Source organism: Arachis stenosperma, chromosome 8 (assembly GCF_014773155.1).
Source record: "Arachis stenosperma cultivar V10309 chromosome 8, arast.V10309.gnm1.PFL2, whole genome shotgun sequence".
Taxonomy (NCBI): Eukaryota; Viridiplantae; Streptophyta; class Magnoliopsida; order Fabales; family Fabaceae; genus Arachis; species Arachis stenosperma.
Window position 1 is genome coordinate 53,457,128 of NC_080384.1, and position 18,917 is coordinate 53,476,044.

The window sequence follows — 18,917 nt, forward strand, 5'->3', positions numbered from 1 at the left end:
AAAATGGTAGCATGTGAAGGGTTTATATAGTGGAAAACATGGAGGCTAGTTATCACCAACTAACTAATGAGAATAAAATTGAACAATAGAAAATAAATAAATAAATATTAATGTGCAAGTTACTTGTTCCTTATGGACATCAACAATGAGTAATGAGGAAGATGCCAAGATGTGCCATTAGAAAATAATCAAGAAGCTATACTGAATTCTCAATTTCGGCTATAAATTAATTTTTTGAGTACGTAGTTATCATATGAGTTCTTGAAGTAGTCTTAAAAATTGGACACTTTAGTGTTTTAGATTTCAAAATATACAAAACATTTTCAACCATACTAGCTAGAATCTCGATTTAATTCTTAAAATTTTTCGATATTACGATTTTAAATGAGTTAGTCGAATTTACGAAATTTGTACTAGGTCTGACGATTTTTCGATTTCACGTAAAATCTCGATTTTCTCTACCTTAATTTCAACGTTTATATCTATTAGACAATACAGTCTCTCTCCAATTTAATCCGAAGAGTAAAGTATAAAACAGTCATCGAAAAGTTTAAAAAAATCTCAAAGCAGTCATCTCAAAACCGCTCCTGACAAATTTCAAAAATTTAAAAACAGTTATTTTGATTAAACGGATTAAATTAGAAGGGGATTATATTGTCTAACAGAAGTAAATACTAGAAATTATTTTGTGTATTTTGAAACTTGAAGACTAAAATATCTAATATTAAAACTCTAAAAAGACTGATTTAGATAGTTACTCTAATTTAAAAAAAAAAATGTGATTTTTTTTAATCACAAAAATGAGGTAACTAGCTTTTTAGTAAGTAGGGTTATTATTATGTGGCTTATGTATGGAAGCAAAAAGGGTACAATAATTTTCTTAAAAAATGGTGTGTGTGTCATACTCTAAAGCATTTTTGTGTCATGGGTTTCTGTTATTGTATGCTTAAAGGATAATCTTTCTTTTTGCATGTAGATCACGCTACTAAAATAAGAAGATGGTGATATATGAAAGCATGGTTACGTTCAGTTTTGAGACACCATCACCATAATATATGATATGTTAAATATATATATATTTGGAAATGAAGAATGGAAACTTTATGATATAACCGATTTCATCTTTATTTTTATCTACATAACTGATATATGATATGATCCACAAGACTACTAAAGTTTGGCACACAATGTTACAAGGAAAATATGTTCTTAAGTGTCAACTATATATGTACACTAGTGCGTTTGTGGTAATAAAATTTCGTAAGAGTGATAGCATGAAATTGACATTATTTAGTGAAACATTTGATTTTGGGTTTGAGTGAGTGATGATGTATAATTATTGACCAACTTACTTGCTATATGTCCTAATTATTTGTTACACATTTATTACTTATTACCATGTTTGATGAATTAAGCTCTTGAGAGAAAATCAAGGTAAAATTCTTGTATATGAAATTTATAAGGGGAAATTATCGAAATTAAAGTAAAAATACTACATAGATTAGAAAAAATAGAGTGGAATTGCCAACGACTTATAGAGAATTTTTTTTTAGTAACGAAAAACTTCTAAAGAAATTACACAATAATTATTTTAAAATGAGAAATATTTGATTTATCAACAAGGAAATCTGAGGATGAACTATGAGTTAAAAATATCACAGCTCTGATTATGGGAATGATCAGTTCAATTTACCTAACTATGAATTGACTATTAGATCAATTCAGTTAAAAAAAGTTACAAGTAAATAAATAGGGTTAAAAGTGAATCGAGTTAGGCCCAACTCAAGTTTGGCTTATAAAAATTGAGCTCGACTCACTTATAATTGAACCCATTTGTAAAGTTCAAACTCAACTAACAAAAAATTTAAGAGTTGGCAAAAACATAATTTATAATTCTATATAAATAACAACTTATATCTCTATCAATTATAATTGTATATAAAAATTATATATGTATATTGTACTAAATAAAAAAATATATTAATAAAAATAATTATAACAAGTATATATATATATATATATATATATATATATATATATATATATATATATAATCGAGTTATTCACGGGCCAATGAGTTGAATTTATCTAAATTCAAACTTGTCCCATTTAATCGAACTCGAATTGGTTCATGAGTTAGCTTAACTTACTTTCAACCCGATGAATGAATCAAAAATAAAAAAAATAGTCAAATCAATTTAATTTTTGTAGTTAATTAATTTAAAATAATAAAATATAAAAAATATTTTTTTAAATATTTATTTTATACATAAATATATTTTTATTATATCTAATTAAATATCAATTTAACTTTTAAACATCTGAATTTCTAGCATTACCAATTCAATAACTAATATGATTTTTCCAAACCTTAAAAAACATGACAATCAAAAGATAAAGAATTACCAAATCTAAATAACCCATATCAACACATATATTTGGATATTCGTCTTTCTAAACTCATATTGAATACCAAAATTAACAAATTTGGTTTTATGATTTCAAATTACTAGGAACATATAATACTCTCGTTAATGAAAATTTACTTCAATATGATTGTATAACTAGACTGTCACTCAATAATCAACTTTCACTTGTAATTTATAAGGTTATTTTATGTTTATATATATATTAACTAAACTCTTAGTAGTAGTAGTTTATTATGAGGAGAATTTGGTAATCAATTGCTAAAGGGTTAGAAGCTAGAACTTGCTATTATTTGTTGGTTTGGAAGGTTCCATTAGGCAAAAGCAACATACAAGAAATTAAAGCATTAGTATAGAGTGTTGATGAGCTTGAATATCAGAACATGTTCTTTAATTTTGTTGCTTGTTGTGACGGATTGCTGTAACGTAATGCATGGTGCGCCGCTAATCTCAATCCCCAAACTGGAAAAGCTGAATCTTCATGATAACCTATTATTCCCTTATACATGAAGTATTAGCTATTATGGTCAATTTAGTATAGCTCTTTTTTGGGTTAGACAGATTTAGTATAGCTACTTACATATTTTATATGAAAAAATAAATATATTTCTAAAAAAATTTGCATTGGATATTTTTATCTTTAAAAAAATTTTATTACGTTAAAGTTTTTGAATTTTATAAAAATAAAGTATATAGGTCATTATGTTATTTTTTAGCATTTATTTGTCTAAATAAATAATAAATCCGACTAAAGTAAGAATTTATATGTATTATTTTTATAAAATTTAAAAATTTTAATATAATTTTTTTTTAAGATAAAAACATCGAACTCAAAAGATCTATTTTTTTTAAATAAATAATAGAAGGTCGGTGGCGTGCCTTAATTGCATTTAAAGACTCTGTTTTTATTAACTTAATTTTTTGGATATGCCTTGTGAAAGAGCTATATCTAGTTCTGCCTCACCGATAACAAACTAGCTTTACCTTATTTGGATATCCTTTTACTTTCTTTTAGTTTTACTTTTAGTATATATACCAAGAAATATTATCTACTAAGATTAGACTAACTAACAGACATTATGCATTAGAATTGATGTGTTGACTTTCGTTTGATTATGAGAGATATAAATACGATGGCGAATATTATGGCAAAGATAGCGATAAAGTTACAACTTTCACACGGGGAGTTTCTTTCACCTTGGAAGGAGTTTAAGAGTTTTAAACGAGACTGTTCCTCTATTTAAGCAGTTCCTTATTTTGTTTGTTTTGTTTTTCTTTGTTTAGTTTATTTCAGTTACCAAAAAAAAAGACTAACTGACTGATTTTATAAAATTTTTATTTTTTTGAAAATAGTTTAGTAAAAATTAATTTTTGAAAGATAATTTTCTAAACACTATAACATTTATTTTGATAAATTAAATTAAAAATATTTTTTAATAAATACAAGTAACAAAAATTATGTTTGATTAAATAATTTTTAAAATAAAAAAACATAATATAAAAATAAATTTAGATATTTATTAATGTATAAAATTATATTAGATTTTTAATTTTGCAAAATAATTTGTTAGGTATTTTCAGAAACACTCCTATTTAAAAAAAAATTAAAAGCACAAGTTTTACCTAAACTAAGTTTAAGTGTATTCTATTTCTTTCTTTTATTTTAGTAAATATTGATTAAAAATTTTGAAAGATCAATTAGTGTTTTAGCATGGGAAAATCCTTAAGTAATTTCTCATATAATTAATTAGGATAAATTAAAGAAAGGCATAGTAATCTCTTCTTTATATAATTAAACGGACTACTATACCCTTTGTTTTCTTTGAATTATTTACACGACTTTAATTTTCATGCATGCACTGACGGTGTAAAACATTTTACACAATCATGTAATTATAACTATTTTTTTGAATGATCATTAACGCAATCAGGGACGGTTCTACATACATTGTTGTGGGGGCAAGCGCCCCCACTATAATTTGGAATTTTTTTGAGTAGTATATGATAATAATATTTATTTGTCCCCATTAGATTATTAAATTTGACCCCACAATAAATTTTTACTCAACTTTTGGTACTTAATCGTCAATTTAAAAATTTTATATTAGAAATTCGTTAAAATTTAGAATGATCAATTCTCAAATTTAAACGAAATTAGTGTTCTTTTTTAAAAATCAACTCAAAAGAATATTATTTATCTTCTTTTCAAATTAGCTTTAATTTTTGCATAGCAACTGTATTAATTGAAAGAACTTTTTTAACTATAAATATAAATAAGAGTCGACTTCTAATTGTGTTAGGAAGTGAATTTTTAAATAATTATTTAGTAATATATATAAAAAGAGAGAAATTTTGATGGTAGTTAACAGAAAAATTATTTAATTTTTTAAAATATAAAACCTAAAATAATAAAAATTTAAATTATATATTATTATTTAAATTACTATTTTAGTATTGTAATTTATATATTAGATATTTCGAAGGCTAATCATATTTTACAATAATAAAATATAATCATAACAATAATTATGTTATATGTACATAAAAAATAATTATTTGTATAAAATATATATTAAAATATAAAATATACATTAAAAATGAGTTAAATAATACATATATTTATACACAGATATATAATAATTGATAAATAATTTAATATTTAATTTTTTATATACATATATTATTTTTATTATAAAAATAATTATGATGTTATATAAATTTTGCCCCCACTACCAAAATTTTCTGGATCCGTCACTGAACGCAATCAATGTAAAAAGTAATTATTTTTACTAATGTGACCTTATGTAATTGAATGCAAATGTAAAACGATTTTACACTAACAATTAGGGCCTCATAATGAATAGCCAATATGTTTTTATCTCATACCTTTCTTCGTTCATAGTTTGATATTCTGGTGTCTTTTAGACGAATTTACAAAAAAAAAATTCAATTGTGTGAACTGAAAACTGAACATTACTATTACAAGAATTGCAAATCCTTATGGACATCTTAATATATATATATATATATATATATATATATATATATATATTATATTTATCTTATATATATTATATATGGGTATATGGTTATATATGTTATTTCTATAGTATGATGATTTGAAATTGCAGTCAAAATATTGAGTCTCATTTTCTAGTGCATCAAAATTAATTTTTTATTTAAAATTAAATTTCTTAATTTTAAGAATACTCACTTGTATGGCTCATTATATATATGAACATGGGATGATGAGTATTGGAGATACCTAAAACTAAAAGTATGGAGTCATGGAGATAACATAAACACACCCACTTGGCCACTTTATTAGAGTGATGTTCTTATTTAAGATCACATGGACATTGCCCATAAGAGTTGTTTTTAATTTCATCCCAATTAAATGCATTAATTAATACAGCTTCTCCAGGGCCTTATTGGTTATTGCATTCTTGGTTACTTATCTTGCTTGTACTCCAAGTAAGTCCATGATCCTTGAAGAAGATAAAGTAAACACCATCTTAAAGTTTCAAATTTCATCCATAACCCAGTTAAAACTACTAAATTAATCCAGTCCAAACTAAAAAGGCTTGGAACTTAATCTAGCTGTACAACTTTTTCATTAATTAGAATTGTAGATATAGGGACCTAACTTCTCTGAAATAGAAAAGTTACATGAAAAAAAATGAGGTAATAAGAGTTTGCTCATTTTAAAACAAGATAGTGACCTAATATAACTTACATAAAATAAAAATTGCAAATTTAATAATAATGGAATTTTTATTTTCCCATTTACTAATTTTATTATTACGAGGATGTTAATACTTTTGAAAAAATTTTAAATGTATCGAAAATACCAGTGTTTCAGTTGTTTTAACCGTTGATTTTAATTAATATATATTATATATATTTTTTATAATTTAAATCAACGGTTAAAACAACTTAAACACCGGTATTTTCGATATACTTAAAACTCTTTCAATACTTTTTATTGTCATAGATTTGTCAGAATTTATATCTCGCTGTTAAAATTTACTTGAGCTAAAAAAAAGAGAAAGGGATTGAACCTTAAATTTTACAAATTGCATGGATTAAATTAATTTAATATACAAGATTACAAGTAGAACCAATTTTAATTCATCCATAAAAATCCAAAAGGGTAGGCAAGGGGAGCACGAACATAAGCTGAATGTGGCAGAGATGAAGATGTTGAGATAGATGAGTGGTCATACGCGATTGGATAAAATATGAAATGAAGATATAAGGGAGAGAGTTGGAGTAGCACCCATTGTAGAAAAGATGGTTGAATCGCGTCTCAGGTGGTTTGGACATGTGAGAAGAAGACCGATAGAACATCCAGTCAGGAGGGTGGATGAGATGGAAGATGGACAAAAGGCAAAAGGCAGAAGAAGACCTAAGAAGACCATCTATAAAATGGTCAAACGAGATCTACATGTAAATAGTCTTTTTATAGACATGATACATGACAAAGCACAATAACATCGTTTGATTCATGTAGTCGACCCAACTTAATGGGACAAGACTTTGTTGTTGTTGGTAGGCAAACATGCCACACAGCTTCACTAAAGTAATCAACATATAAAATAAAAAATATAATTTTATAATAAAATTCAAAATAAAGCTAAGACTAGCCCCAATCCAAGTTGAAATATCCAATACAGGAGTTGACATTGTGCAGAAACACTGCAACATTCCTAGGCAGGGTTGTCTCAACTCTCAACAATATGTGTGTTGAAGTTGACAAGGACAGAGCATCAACAACACATATTATATGCTCTTCTGTTCTTTAAAGCTCTTATTCTAATCAAAATTATTATTATTAATAATATTGAACACAAGCCCTTTTTTTTATTGTCCAAACCAATAAATTACTTAATGTATAAAATGAGATTTAGATCTCCGACATTTAAACAAAGTGAATACTCGACCAATTTAAATTAATCAACAGAACTACACAAGCCTTCTTTTATATATATAAAAAAAAAAAGAAACATTTGTTGCCCAAAATTCTCCCAACCAAACAACACAAACGTTATCCACAAAAGCCTCTCTCACAACCACAAATCACAACAACAACAAAAAAATCCTATTCACTTCATCAAATATAATAACTCACACATCTTCAATCTTCATCATCTATTTCATAAGGCCCTTAAACCTTTAAACACTACCAACTTTGCATTTTTTTTTTCAAATTTTCTTTTTTTAAAAAACTACATAATATAATAATATAATAACAGTAATAATAATAATAATATAATGCTCTTACGTGGCATCGTCTCGAGTCCTCTCCCTTCTCTCCGCCTCCAACTCAAACCCCCACTCAAAACCAGAAACGTCGTCGTTTCATCGCAAACCCCAACCAACGCCACAAGCTACCCTCTCTCCATCTCCGACGAGGTCCTCGAATCTCGCGGCTTCGTCCTCCGCCGCAGCGCCGACGGCCTCAACCTCGACGATCTCAACGGCGTCTTCGTGGCGGTAGGGTTCCCGAAGAGAGATCCGGAGAAGATCCGCGTAGCGCTGGAGCACACTGAATCGCTGCTGTGGGTGGAGTACCTCCGTACACGGCGGCCGGTGGCGTTTGCGAGGGCAACCGGCGACGGAGTGTTCAACGCGATAATATGGGACGTGGTAGTGGATCCATCGTTCCAAGGAGTTGGGCTTGGGAAAGCGGTTATGGAGAGAATGATATCGGAGCTTCTAGAAAAAGGGATCGTGAACATTGCTCTTTACTCGGAGCCTAGGGTTCTTGGGTTCTATAGGCCTCTAGGGTTTGTTGCTGACCCTGATGGCATTCGGGGAATGGTGTATTCCAGAAAGAACAAGAAGAACAAGAACAAATAATTTTACAATTTATTTATTTATTTTTATTTATCATAACATATTTGTTAATCATTTTTTTTGTTTGTTAGTTACTCTCTATTCTAGTTTTCCTTTTAACATTGCTTAGGCAACGTTAGGATATTTGAATACTCTTATATAATATTGACAATGAAAATTCAAGTGCAATTTTGACGTAAAATTAATAGTTGAAAAAAAAATTGAACTGTCAAAATTAATAGAATAATTACTTAAATTAGTTGGAATATTTTAGTCTTTTAATTTTTAAAATATACTAAAAATCTTATCAAGAATTTAATTTTGACACACAAATCAATTCTTAGTTTTGTTTTTTCATCGATAATAGATAAAAAATATTGAAATAGAGAACTACATTAACACATATTGTATTATATTGATCTTTTTAATTTGTCTAATTGTGCATGAACAATTGACTGTCACGTATATTAATTCAGATTTTTATGTTAATATTTTTCGTTTGTTATTGGCAGACAAATAAGACTAGATATTAATTCGTTTATCGAAGTTAAATTTAGGAAAATTTTTTGTATATTTCAAAAATTGCGACACTAGAGTATCCGATTTTAAAAATGAGGAGTATTAGGGTCAGTAAATTTTGTGTTTTGTAATTATTAATTGGTCATCAATAATGTTTTTAATGGTGTGAGATTATATTTAATGATAAGAGATCACTTAATTTTTCTTTGATGGTTAAATGCTGACCAGATTGTTAAAAAAAATACTGATCCTTAGACTTTTTCTTTAAAAATTTTAGAAACTGATTTGGATAATTAATTAAATTAATATTATTGATAGAATTAAAATTTATTTTAAATTTTTAAAATAGAACTAAACACAATTAACATTAGGAATAATTTTTAAAATGATAGAAACAAAAACATATTTTTGTCTATTTTTTTTTTCTTAGTCCACTTGTAATAACGCACATCCTTGACCAAAAAATGTGAATTATTTTGTTTGCAATCATAAGTTCAACTTGATGGCATAAAAGAAATAAAGTTACTGAATGTTAAAAGTTAGAAAAGTGAATCCAAAGCAACATAACTTGAGTCAACTCCATGATTGAACCTTCCTTCTCTTGAATTTGAACAGAAGCTTTAGCTTTTGCCTTTTGGAACCCAGCATTAAGCCATTCTACAACATACAGCTTTTGTATCATTGCGGAAATTCCACGTTTTAAATTCACTTCTTTTTCTTTTCACTCATAGCTCTCTTCAAGGACGCTCAAATTTTAAATTCTGGTCACATTTATGTAATAATTGTCATTGCAATTTCAAAAAATGCAAATATGCAATGCACCTTACACAAATAATACAAAAATATTAAAAGTATATAAAAAATCAGCTATCAAATTAGTTATCTTGTGTAAATCAATTTGGATAGATTAAATAGTCGGGTCACTCATTCATTTAAACAAGTGTTAAAATTTTTGAATTCTGTCTTGTGTATGCAATAACCCATTGGTCAGTGATAGAACTCTGATATGGAGTTCAGATTTGCAATGAATTAGTTCTTGACTTGTCGAGTTAGGATATACTGTGAGAAACAAAAGAAAATTAGTTATCCTGTGTTTGTCTATAAATACATGTGTTATCTCATTTATTTTCAATATTTTTATTTTATATTCTAACATATATTTTACACGATCAATTGATTTAGTAGTTGATTTTTTGTGTGCACATAGAATGATCGATAATAATTTTGCAATTGCAATTACACTTGTAAACAATAATATAAAACAATGACTACAATTAACCCAGCAAACAGCTCTTGCAATTTCAAAGAGTGGCCACAAATTTCTCACCAATAAAGATTATAACTCTGATTTAGTCATTGTTTTAAATTTTTTGAAATTTGTACAAGAGCTTATTTTTACAAAGGAGGTGATTGTTGCTATAACAAATAATAAAGCCTTATTCTATAATTCAATTATACAAATGACAAACTTAGAATATAATGTTCTTAAAAATAGAAACTAAGAATGAATGAGCAGGAACAAGAAAAATAAACAAGGATATTCAATTCATGTGAATTTTTACAAATCATAGGAGTGCCCACCTTTGATATTAGGTTCATTTTAATACTAAAAACAAGGTTAGAGTCACTTCATTTGAAAATAAGAATAATGAGAAGAAATAATATTAAGAAGAAGGAGAAGAAGAAGAACTAAGAATATCCAATACCAACATATCCAAATCTACATGAACATTGCAATGGAAGTATGAAACTGCAAAAGCAACATATGCATTCTTCAAACCATAAGTTAAGACCCCCCTCTCAGTGTAAGTAATTCTGTCTGTATTCTTCTTTGTATTTTCCCCCCTTCCATGTTGCAAATTCAGTATCTCCAATGTAACATTGTGCTTCTAGAAGAGGTTGGTTTAGCCGGGGCGAACTCTGTCGAGCCAATCGATGCTCTTCCTCGGCCTCTCGAACTGAACATCGACGCTTCTCCTGGACTTATCTTGCAAGTCCATGATTCTAGACTTGTCGTACTCCACGCTCCTTCGCGACCTCTCCACCTGATCGAAATGGACTCGCAACTTCTCCAATTTGTCTGCATTATTGATTTTGTACTCGTGGAATTTCGGCGGCTTCTCGGTCCTATCGACACTCTTCCTTGGTTTGTCCCTCTGATCAGTGCTCTTCCTCGGAGTTTCAAAGGTATCAACACTTCCCCTGGATTGTTCAACTCTATCTACACTCCTCCTAAAACTTAGTCTTTGCAACGGCGCCTTTTCTACAGTAGATATGAATTTTCTGAGATGTCGAATGTATTCCGGGAAGAGTTCCAAATTACAGTGGTTTCCTCCTTTGAGCCACAGAGGTTCATATTTCTGTTGGCATAGCTCCCACAATTGCTTGCCATGAGAGCAATCAACGACCTCATCGGCAGTTCCCTGAAGAAAAGTACACCAGAACCAAATTCAACATTAGTACCCATAAACATAACTACATAGAAAGCATGATCACTTGAATACAACTTAAAAATGTTTCAATCAGCAGCAAAGGCAGGTAGAAACAGAATCCTTTTTCCTGTGCCGATTACCAGTTCATGTCGTATCACGATTTACATTACAAGATTTAGCAGGAAAATGTATCAACCAAGTAAAATAGTGCAGATTATTTGCATTAAATAGACTGCAGTTGTCACTTCCATGCTAAGCACGAGTTGACGACCCCAATCGAAGAAATTATGATAACATATGAAAGTTAATTATTGGAAGAAAAAATATGACAAAGTGAAAAGTTAAACCTGCCAATGGATTACTTACATGAATTACTAGCACCGGACACTTAACCAATGGAATTTTATCGATGTTCTGCACAACGGCACGACAATAACAGGAGTTAGTTCAGGGATAGAATGCTGCATGTATGTAATCCTCAAATCAAATGACATTAAGCACATCAGACAATAAAGAATCTAACCTTATAAATGTCGAACCAGTATGTCCGCTTCACAGGATACATGACTCTCAACCCAGATAGTATAGGGCTGTGGAGAACAACAGCTCTCAGTCGGGGTAAACGAGCCGCGAGATCCAAAGTAGGGCCGCTGCCAACAGATTGACCATAAAGAATTATGTCTTCTTGCTTTGTCCCGTAGTTCTCTTCCAGATACTTATATGCAGCTTCAATGTCGGCGTATGTATTATGCTCACTTGGCTGCAAGAGGGCATCAAAGATAAACAAGTTTTTCGGCATTCATTTACCTGCAATGATTAAGAGTATTAAATAAACAAGAAATAAGTGTATATACCCATTACCTTCCCCGATGATTGTCCATAGCCTGAATAATCATATCTGCATACGTCGAAAAAAGATACTTCAAAATCAATAACCTCTGACTTACAAATGTGTTCTATTTTACATATCATTTCTTTGACAACAATACAACAATATCATGACAGCAGGGCAAGAAGTAACAGGAAGAAAATCCCTAAATTAGGGAGCAAAAGATCAATATGACATATTTTCACTTGAGATTTAACTATAATCATTGGATGTAGGTCATTAGTATATCAAATCAACTGCAACACAAGTTCCTGTCATTTTTAGTCCGAAAATACTCCATGAGAGTTTACAATTTCATTGTTTATCAGGCAATCTTAGAGCTGAAGAACAAAGTTTTGGTCAATCCGTGGTCTAAAATACTTAACCAGACGTCGCATCGTCACTTGTCAACGACAACTTCCCAAATTTATATTCTTTTTTCTTTAACTACACATGCTTTAACCTTCTACATTTTTATATGCTTGACTCATGTCCTCTAAAAGTAGTGTTTCACCAAAAAGCAAGCTAAATTCAAAGTTCTTTTTCTTCCACAATCAAAATTTCAACTTGGTTGACGATGAACAAATACGGACGATACATTAAGTACCGATGAAAGTTATGAAGTGCCATGTTCACACCTTCACATCATAACTTTGAATCGTGCAAGATTCAATTACAAAACATGGATCAAGCTTCACAAGTAAGGGATTAGTGTACTATTGATACAGGAATTATACACAGGAACTGGAAATCATTGCTTGCAACATGAAAACTCTTGCCAGATAAGCCGGAACTCATGACCTAACAAACTGGACCCATCATTGAATAATCAAACCCCCCACAAAGCCATTGAATTCTTTATTGCAAAACAAATCCATCAACATCAAAAGCACAACAAAACAAATCCAAGCCAATTCATTCCCCTCAAATGAATGGTCATAATCCAATCAAATGCCAAAACAAACACATGCCACCGAAATTCAGCCAAAAATCCAACCACAGAAAAACACATCCAGTTTCAATTGATCCACAAAATTCCAAAAGGGAGACAACCATGCAACACAAATCCTCATAAAGAAAAAGCTACAAAGAATAAACTAGAACATTAAAAAGATCATTTTTATACTAAAATTCAAATCAAGAGTAAGATTGGTCCCCATCCAATGCAAAAACATAACCCCGAACGTAATTCCAGATACCCCATTACTTAGAAAAACTTATAAAACAAACCCAATTACCCAAATCATATAAATAAATAAAAATTCAATTTTTATAATATAAAATTAGAATTAAGAGTAATATTGTCCCCAATCCTAGCTGAAAACATGACTCCGAATTCAAAGAACTTAATAAAACCCAAACCATATAAATTAAAAGAAAACTCTTTCTTAAGAAAATAATAAAATTAACAGTAAGAGTAAAATTCAACCCAATTATCCAAATCACAAAAAAAAAAAAATCTTTTGAAGCTGAAAACAGTGAGAAAAGGTGAAGCATGCTTAATGAATTCAACCCAGAGACCCCTCATTGCTTAACAAAGCATAAAAATCAGTACCCAAATCACATAAACAAATTGAAAAAACAAAAAAACAAAAATAAAAACCTGAGGAAAAAAAAGGTGTTAACTTAACAGTAAGATTGAACCCAATAAAAGGTGAAAGCATGACTCCAAACGCAGATGAAGACATTTCAGATACCCCATTACTTAGAAAAGCTTAAAAAACAAAGGCAATTACCGAAATCATAATCTGAGAGAGAAAAGGTGGGAACTTTACCCCATGAGGTTAACGCGCAAATGGATACTGAGCTCGATGAAAAGTTCATACATCTGTCCAATATCAGCGGCATTACCATGAGAGTAGAGAAGAGTGGACTTGGCCATTGGGTGTCTGACGTACATGGCTACGATCTCTGTTCCTCTTCGGTTGGGGAATTTGAGAACCTCAACGTTCTCCCGGTGTGGAAATGGGTCCAAGAGTAAGAGACCTGTGGCTTCTTCTTTGATGAGCTTGTATGATGGTGGGTTTGGTGGGAAGAAAGCGAGCTTTGCTGCCATGGATGAAGTTACTCCACCCATCTTCGAAGATCTTGTTGTTAAGAGAGAGAGAGAGAGAGAGAGAGAGAGAGAGTTCACATAACTGGTTGTGGTGTTTTGTTTTTTGTTCTGTGTTTGGTTTCAACTTTTTTTTTTTTTTTTGGTGTTATGGGGATGGATGATGATTATGTTGGTTTTGTGCTGTGTGTGAGAGATGAAATGTGAGAGAGAGAGAGAGAGAGAGTTTCTATTATTTTTGGTTTGGGATAATTATATTTATGCATTTATGGTAAAAAAAAAAGGTGATTATATTTATAAAAAATATTTTTATATTAATATAATAGTTATAAATATTGACATATTTATGTAAATATTTCAATTAAATATATCTAATTATTTAATCATTTTTAATTATTATTTCATAAATAATTAGTTAGTATTAGTCCAAATATAAGAGAGAGAGAGGGGGGGGGAGGAAAAAATGTTGAGAACTTGAAATTTTTTATTTTATATGAATTTTTTTTAATAAGTACTTAACCAATAGCTAACCCTTTATTAGTTTGTTTTTAGGGTTTGTGGTATTGAGATCTAAAGTGTTTTTATTGTTAAATTAATAAGATATACATACAAAAAATAGATATTATATAAAAGTATCTACTTAAATTTATTAAAAAAATTGATTATGTTATTGTAAAATTTTATTATTTCAAATTTATTATTTTATTAATTTATTATTTTATAAAAAATATATAGAATAACATATTGTACAAAAAATATAATACTTAATTTAATGGAATATACTATTTTTTTATCACCTTAAGAAGTAATTGAATAAGTTATTGATTAATTGAATTCACCTTATAATAATAAAAAAGATATAATAATAAAATTTAAATAACTACCCAAAAAAAAGTCATTTTTATTCACTTATTTATTTAGTATTTTTCAAAAAATGTTTTGATTTTTATATTGATTTTATTTAAAAATTTGTTGTTGGTCAATAAATTATTATATGTATAAGATAAGATTTGAACTTTCGATATTTGTTTAAATGAATGAATGAGTTAATTATTCAATCAAATTCAAGTTGATTTTTGTTATAAATTTTTTTAACATATTATGTAAAAAACTTATATGTGGAGTAACATTATAAAAGATAAAAGTAAAATAGTAATTTTTCTCTCTCTCTCTATATATATATATATATATTACTTTTTGTGAATATTTTATCCTCAAAGCAAGTTTACAAAGACATCCCTCTTGTTTTTCGGGAGCTATAACAAGTGGATTCACCTAGTGAGATATTGTCTCTAACTTTGTTCACATCTCATGTATTATTGATTTAGATACAATCATTGTAAGTCTACAATCCCCCCTCTAATTAATAATATTTAATAATTAATAATATAATGTAATTAAGATAATTTTATAACATAGTAAATAAAAAATAATTAAAAATATTGACTGATTATTAATTAAAAAATAATTTAAACTTTTTTTTTCTGACCAAGATTAGAAAACATCTTAGTAATCTCTTTTTAAGAACAAGTAAAGCCTCCCCCTTCTCATCATCATATCATATTTATTATCGAAAAATGTTTCTCAGACCAAAGTGATTTTGACAGAATTCTGTTGACATATATATTGATGGGATATTAATATAGCTGACACATTATATTTTTTAATATATGATTTTGACATATCATATTTTTGTATTTTATTAAAATATTTTAGTAGAAATTTATATATTATCATTTATTTATTGTACAATTTTATTTACAAGATCATTGAAACAAGAAAAAAAATTAGTCAAACTCATTTTTTTTCTTTCTTATTCTTGCCATAATTATATAACTGAATAATTAAATAATTAATTTAAATTATGTGTCTACTTTCTTACTTTTAAACGTTTTATTTTATTCATATAATTTTAAATTTCTTTTAGGAAATGAATCCCAATTTCTTTAAATAATTTTGACTTTAGTTTATACCATTTTTATTTATGAGTATTTCCTTTCATGTATATATACCATAACAAGTTTTATTTCATGCATTAAATATTACTTATTTTTATTTTTCGGCTCTCTAGTCTCTGCCACGTGTTCTGGTTCTTCTTCAGTCATCAACCATAGTTGTGGTCCATTTTTCTTCTTTCTAAGTTCTAACCTAATACATCTCAATTGTTTTTTTATTTCATTCACTTCCTTCCATTTTGGTTATTTAATTTATGGTAATTGCAAAATTCCGTTAATTATTTTTTATATGATGGATGAAATGGTGTAATACGTTGATATGAGTTGAAATGGGTGTATTTTACAAGTGTGATGTATAATGTAAATCGTTACTTACGATTTGTATAATAAAAGAAATCGTTATTCACGATTTCATAAATCACATTTTTTTTAATTAAAAAATTCAAATCGTGACTCACGATTTCTTTTATTTTTTTGTCTTATATGAAATCGTAATTAACGATTTCTATTAACTTTTTTTAATTTTTTGTCTTATTTAAAATCGTTACTCACGATTTCTTTTTATCTCATATCACTGCATTATACCAAAACATTATAATATTAATGAAAAACATCAATAACAACACAATATAAAAAAAAATTAGCCGCAAAATTCGATCTCTTTTTTCCCTTTTAAAATAAAAGAAAAATAGGCCTAGTCCCTTCCATTATAGCTATTGTTTGTTAAAAACTTAAAATCAAAACAAAGAAGGATATATTATATATATGTAGATAAGTTTTCTTAAAATATTTTGTATACTTTAAAAACAAATTTTTAAATCAATTATTATTTATTTATATATTTTAATGAAATAATTAATTATCACAACAATTAAATCTATTATAATAAAATAATTAAATTTTTTATAATAATATAATAATTTTTTTTCCAACATACATAACAGCACTGACAGAATTTTAGTTGTAGAGCATAATTTAGTTAATATTTAAATAGAAATAAATAAATAAATGGAACCAAATTTCATATATAAAAAAAGATATTAATTTATTTAATTAGATTATCCTTTATTCACCACCATCAAGTTGCTTGAATGGTAAGCAAAATATATCTAAGTTTTGGGGACACATTTTTTAATTTTTTTGGGAAAAGAAAAAGGGATAAATATAGTTATTCCTCAAGATGGATTAGTCTAATTGATAATGAATTAATAATATATATAGAATGAATACTACAAAATCACCGTTCATTCAAATCCTTTTAATAACCCCTTTAATTTTATTTGCTGTATATACAGGGAAGAACATTACTACAATTATAATGATCTTGTTGGTTGGGTAGATGATCTTCTTAATAAATATCATTAATAATCTTTTAAAGTTTTTTCTTTTTTACATAAGAAATAATGTATTTAATAACCCTACAATTAACAACCTTATATATTCCAATGAAACCTATTTTTTCCCCCTTACATGAAAATAGCTAGTATTATATATTAAATCTCAATAACTCAACTTTTCAACAAATTATGTGAATATTAACCTAATTTTGTCAAAAAGAACATAAAATCAATAATTATGCACATAATACTAACAATATTATTGTTATACAAACAATTGGAACAAATAACTATACAAGGCAATTATATAAAAAAAAGGTGTATGTTTATGCCTTCAATAATTATTTTTTTTATTCTAAAAAAAAAACTACTACATAATTATCTATGATTGTCAAAGCAAATAACTTTAGAGAAATAAAAAAAATAGTCCAAAATTATTTTAGGTTTATTTATTCTATTAGTTTCTATAATTTCGTAAAAATTTCAAGTAGGTTCCTATATTTTTTTTAATTGGGTCTTTACACTATTTTTTTTTCAATTTGGTCCCTCTTAATAGTAATTGTTTTAATTGTATAGGAATCCAACTAAAAAGAAAAAATTAATAAAGAAACCCAAGTAAAAGAAAAAAAAAGAGTATAGGACCCAATTAAAAAAAAATTAGTGCAAGAACTCAATTAAAAAAATATATATATAAGAATCTAATTAAAAATTTTACGAAATTATAGGAATTAATAGAATAATTAAACTTTTATTTTATTTATTATTTATTAATTGTATCGATAATTAATAAATATTATATAAAACAAATTTAAACTATTTTAATTTTTTTTTTTTTGCTTTCTAAATATTATTGATCATTTACATAACATTATTGCAATATTAATTAATGCTTTAATTTGTGTCATATACAAAGAAGGTGGATAAGAATCCAAAATAAATAGGGAAGATATATTTAGAAGGGTTGTGGTGAGTAATAATAATTAATTTGATTGGAGTGGAGACCAGAGGAGCAATTGAAAATGAGTAGAGGGAGGGAGGGGTTTGAGTAAAAAACACACAAAAACATAGGAAAGTGGAGAGAGTTTGAATTAGTAAAATGATTTGTTGGATCAAAAACAGGTTGTCCCATGTTGTTGTCAAAACCCATGTCCATGCATGCATGCTTCTCTCATTACCATCACCCATGATTTCATTCCTAAGGAACCACAATCTCCCTTTCGGCCCTTTATTATCCCTATTTCTTCACCATTATGGGACCTCACGTTGACATGCCTCTACCAATGTCCTCCTCTTCTTATTAAGCTTTTAATTTGTGGATAAGAGAGTTTGATTTAAGGACTTGAAATTTATTAGTAAATTATTGTATATAAAAGGTTAAAATTAAATTTTTATTTTTATTTAATTTGATGAATGAATTAATCTATCACTCCATTAATTTAAGTTAGTTATATATATTCTAAAAAATATGCGTAAACTAAAATCTGACAAA

The 18,917-nt window shown here is 27.9% G+C and overlaps 2 protein-coding genes across 2 annotated transcripts; one reads left to right on the top strand and one right to left on the bottom strand.

The window, feature by feature from the left end:
• The first annotated feature begins 7,475 nt into the window (after positions 1 to 7,475).
• On the top strand, positions 7,476 to 8,324 carry LOC130943965 (GCN5-related N-acetyltransferase 1, chloroplastic). Its single transcript, XM_057872073.1, has one exon. It carries the CDS (start codon positions 7,701 to 7,703, stop codon positions 8,286 to 8,288), a length of 588 nt encoding a protein of 195 aa, XP_057728056.1. The 5' UTR covers positions 7,476 to 7,700; the 3' UTR covers positions 8,289 to 8,324.
• Positions 8,325 to 10,423: 2,099 nt separating this feature from the next.
• LOC130943483 (uncharacterized) lies at positions 10,424 to 14,305 on the bottom strand. The gene is made up of 5 exons (XM_057871376.1): positions 13,859 to 14,305; positions 12,077 to 12,113; positions 11,739 to 11,975; positions 11,582 to 11,629; positions 10,424 to 11,206 (listed from the first exon to the last, which is right to left on the bottom strand). The coding sequence occupies exons 1-5, from the start codon at positions 14,158 to 14,160 to the stop codon at positions 10,688 to 10,690; spliced, it is 1,143 nt and encodes a 380-aa protein (XP_057727359.1). The 5' UTR covers positions 14,161 to 14,305; the 3' UTR covers positions 10,424 to 10,687.
• Positions 14,306 to 18,917: the final 4,612 nt, after the last annotated feature.

Excerpts from the sequence above, each read along its gene's own strand:
- LOC130943483 (XM_057871376.1), bottom strand. The coding sequence starts at position 14,160 with ATGGGTGGAGTAACTTCATCCATGGCAGCAAAGCTCGCTTTCTTCCCA. Across the intron at positions 11,976-12,076 it reads ATGGACAATCATCGGGGAAG|CCAAGTGAGCATAATACATA; the intron begins GTAATGGGTATA and ends GCCCTCTTGCAG. Across the intron at positions 11,207-11,581 it reads GTCCGGTGCTAGTAATTCAT|GGAACTGCCGATGAGGTCGT; the intron begins GTAAGTAATCCA and ends ACTTTTCTTCAG.
- LOC130943965 (XM_057872073.1), top strand. The coding sequence starts at position 7,701 with ATGCTCTTACGTGGCATCGTCTCGAGTCCTCTCCCTTCTCTCCGCCTC.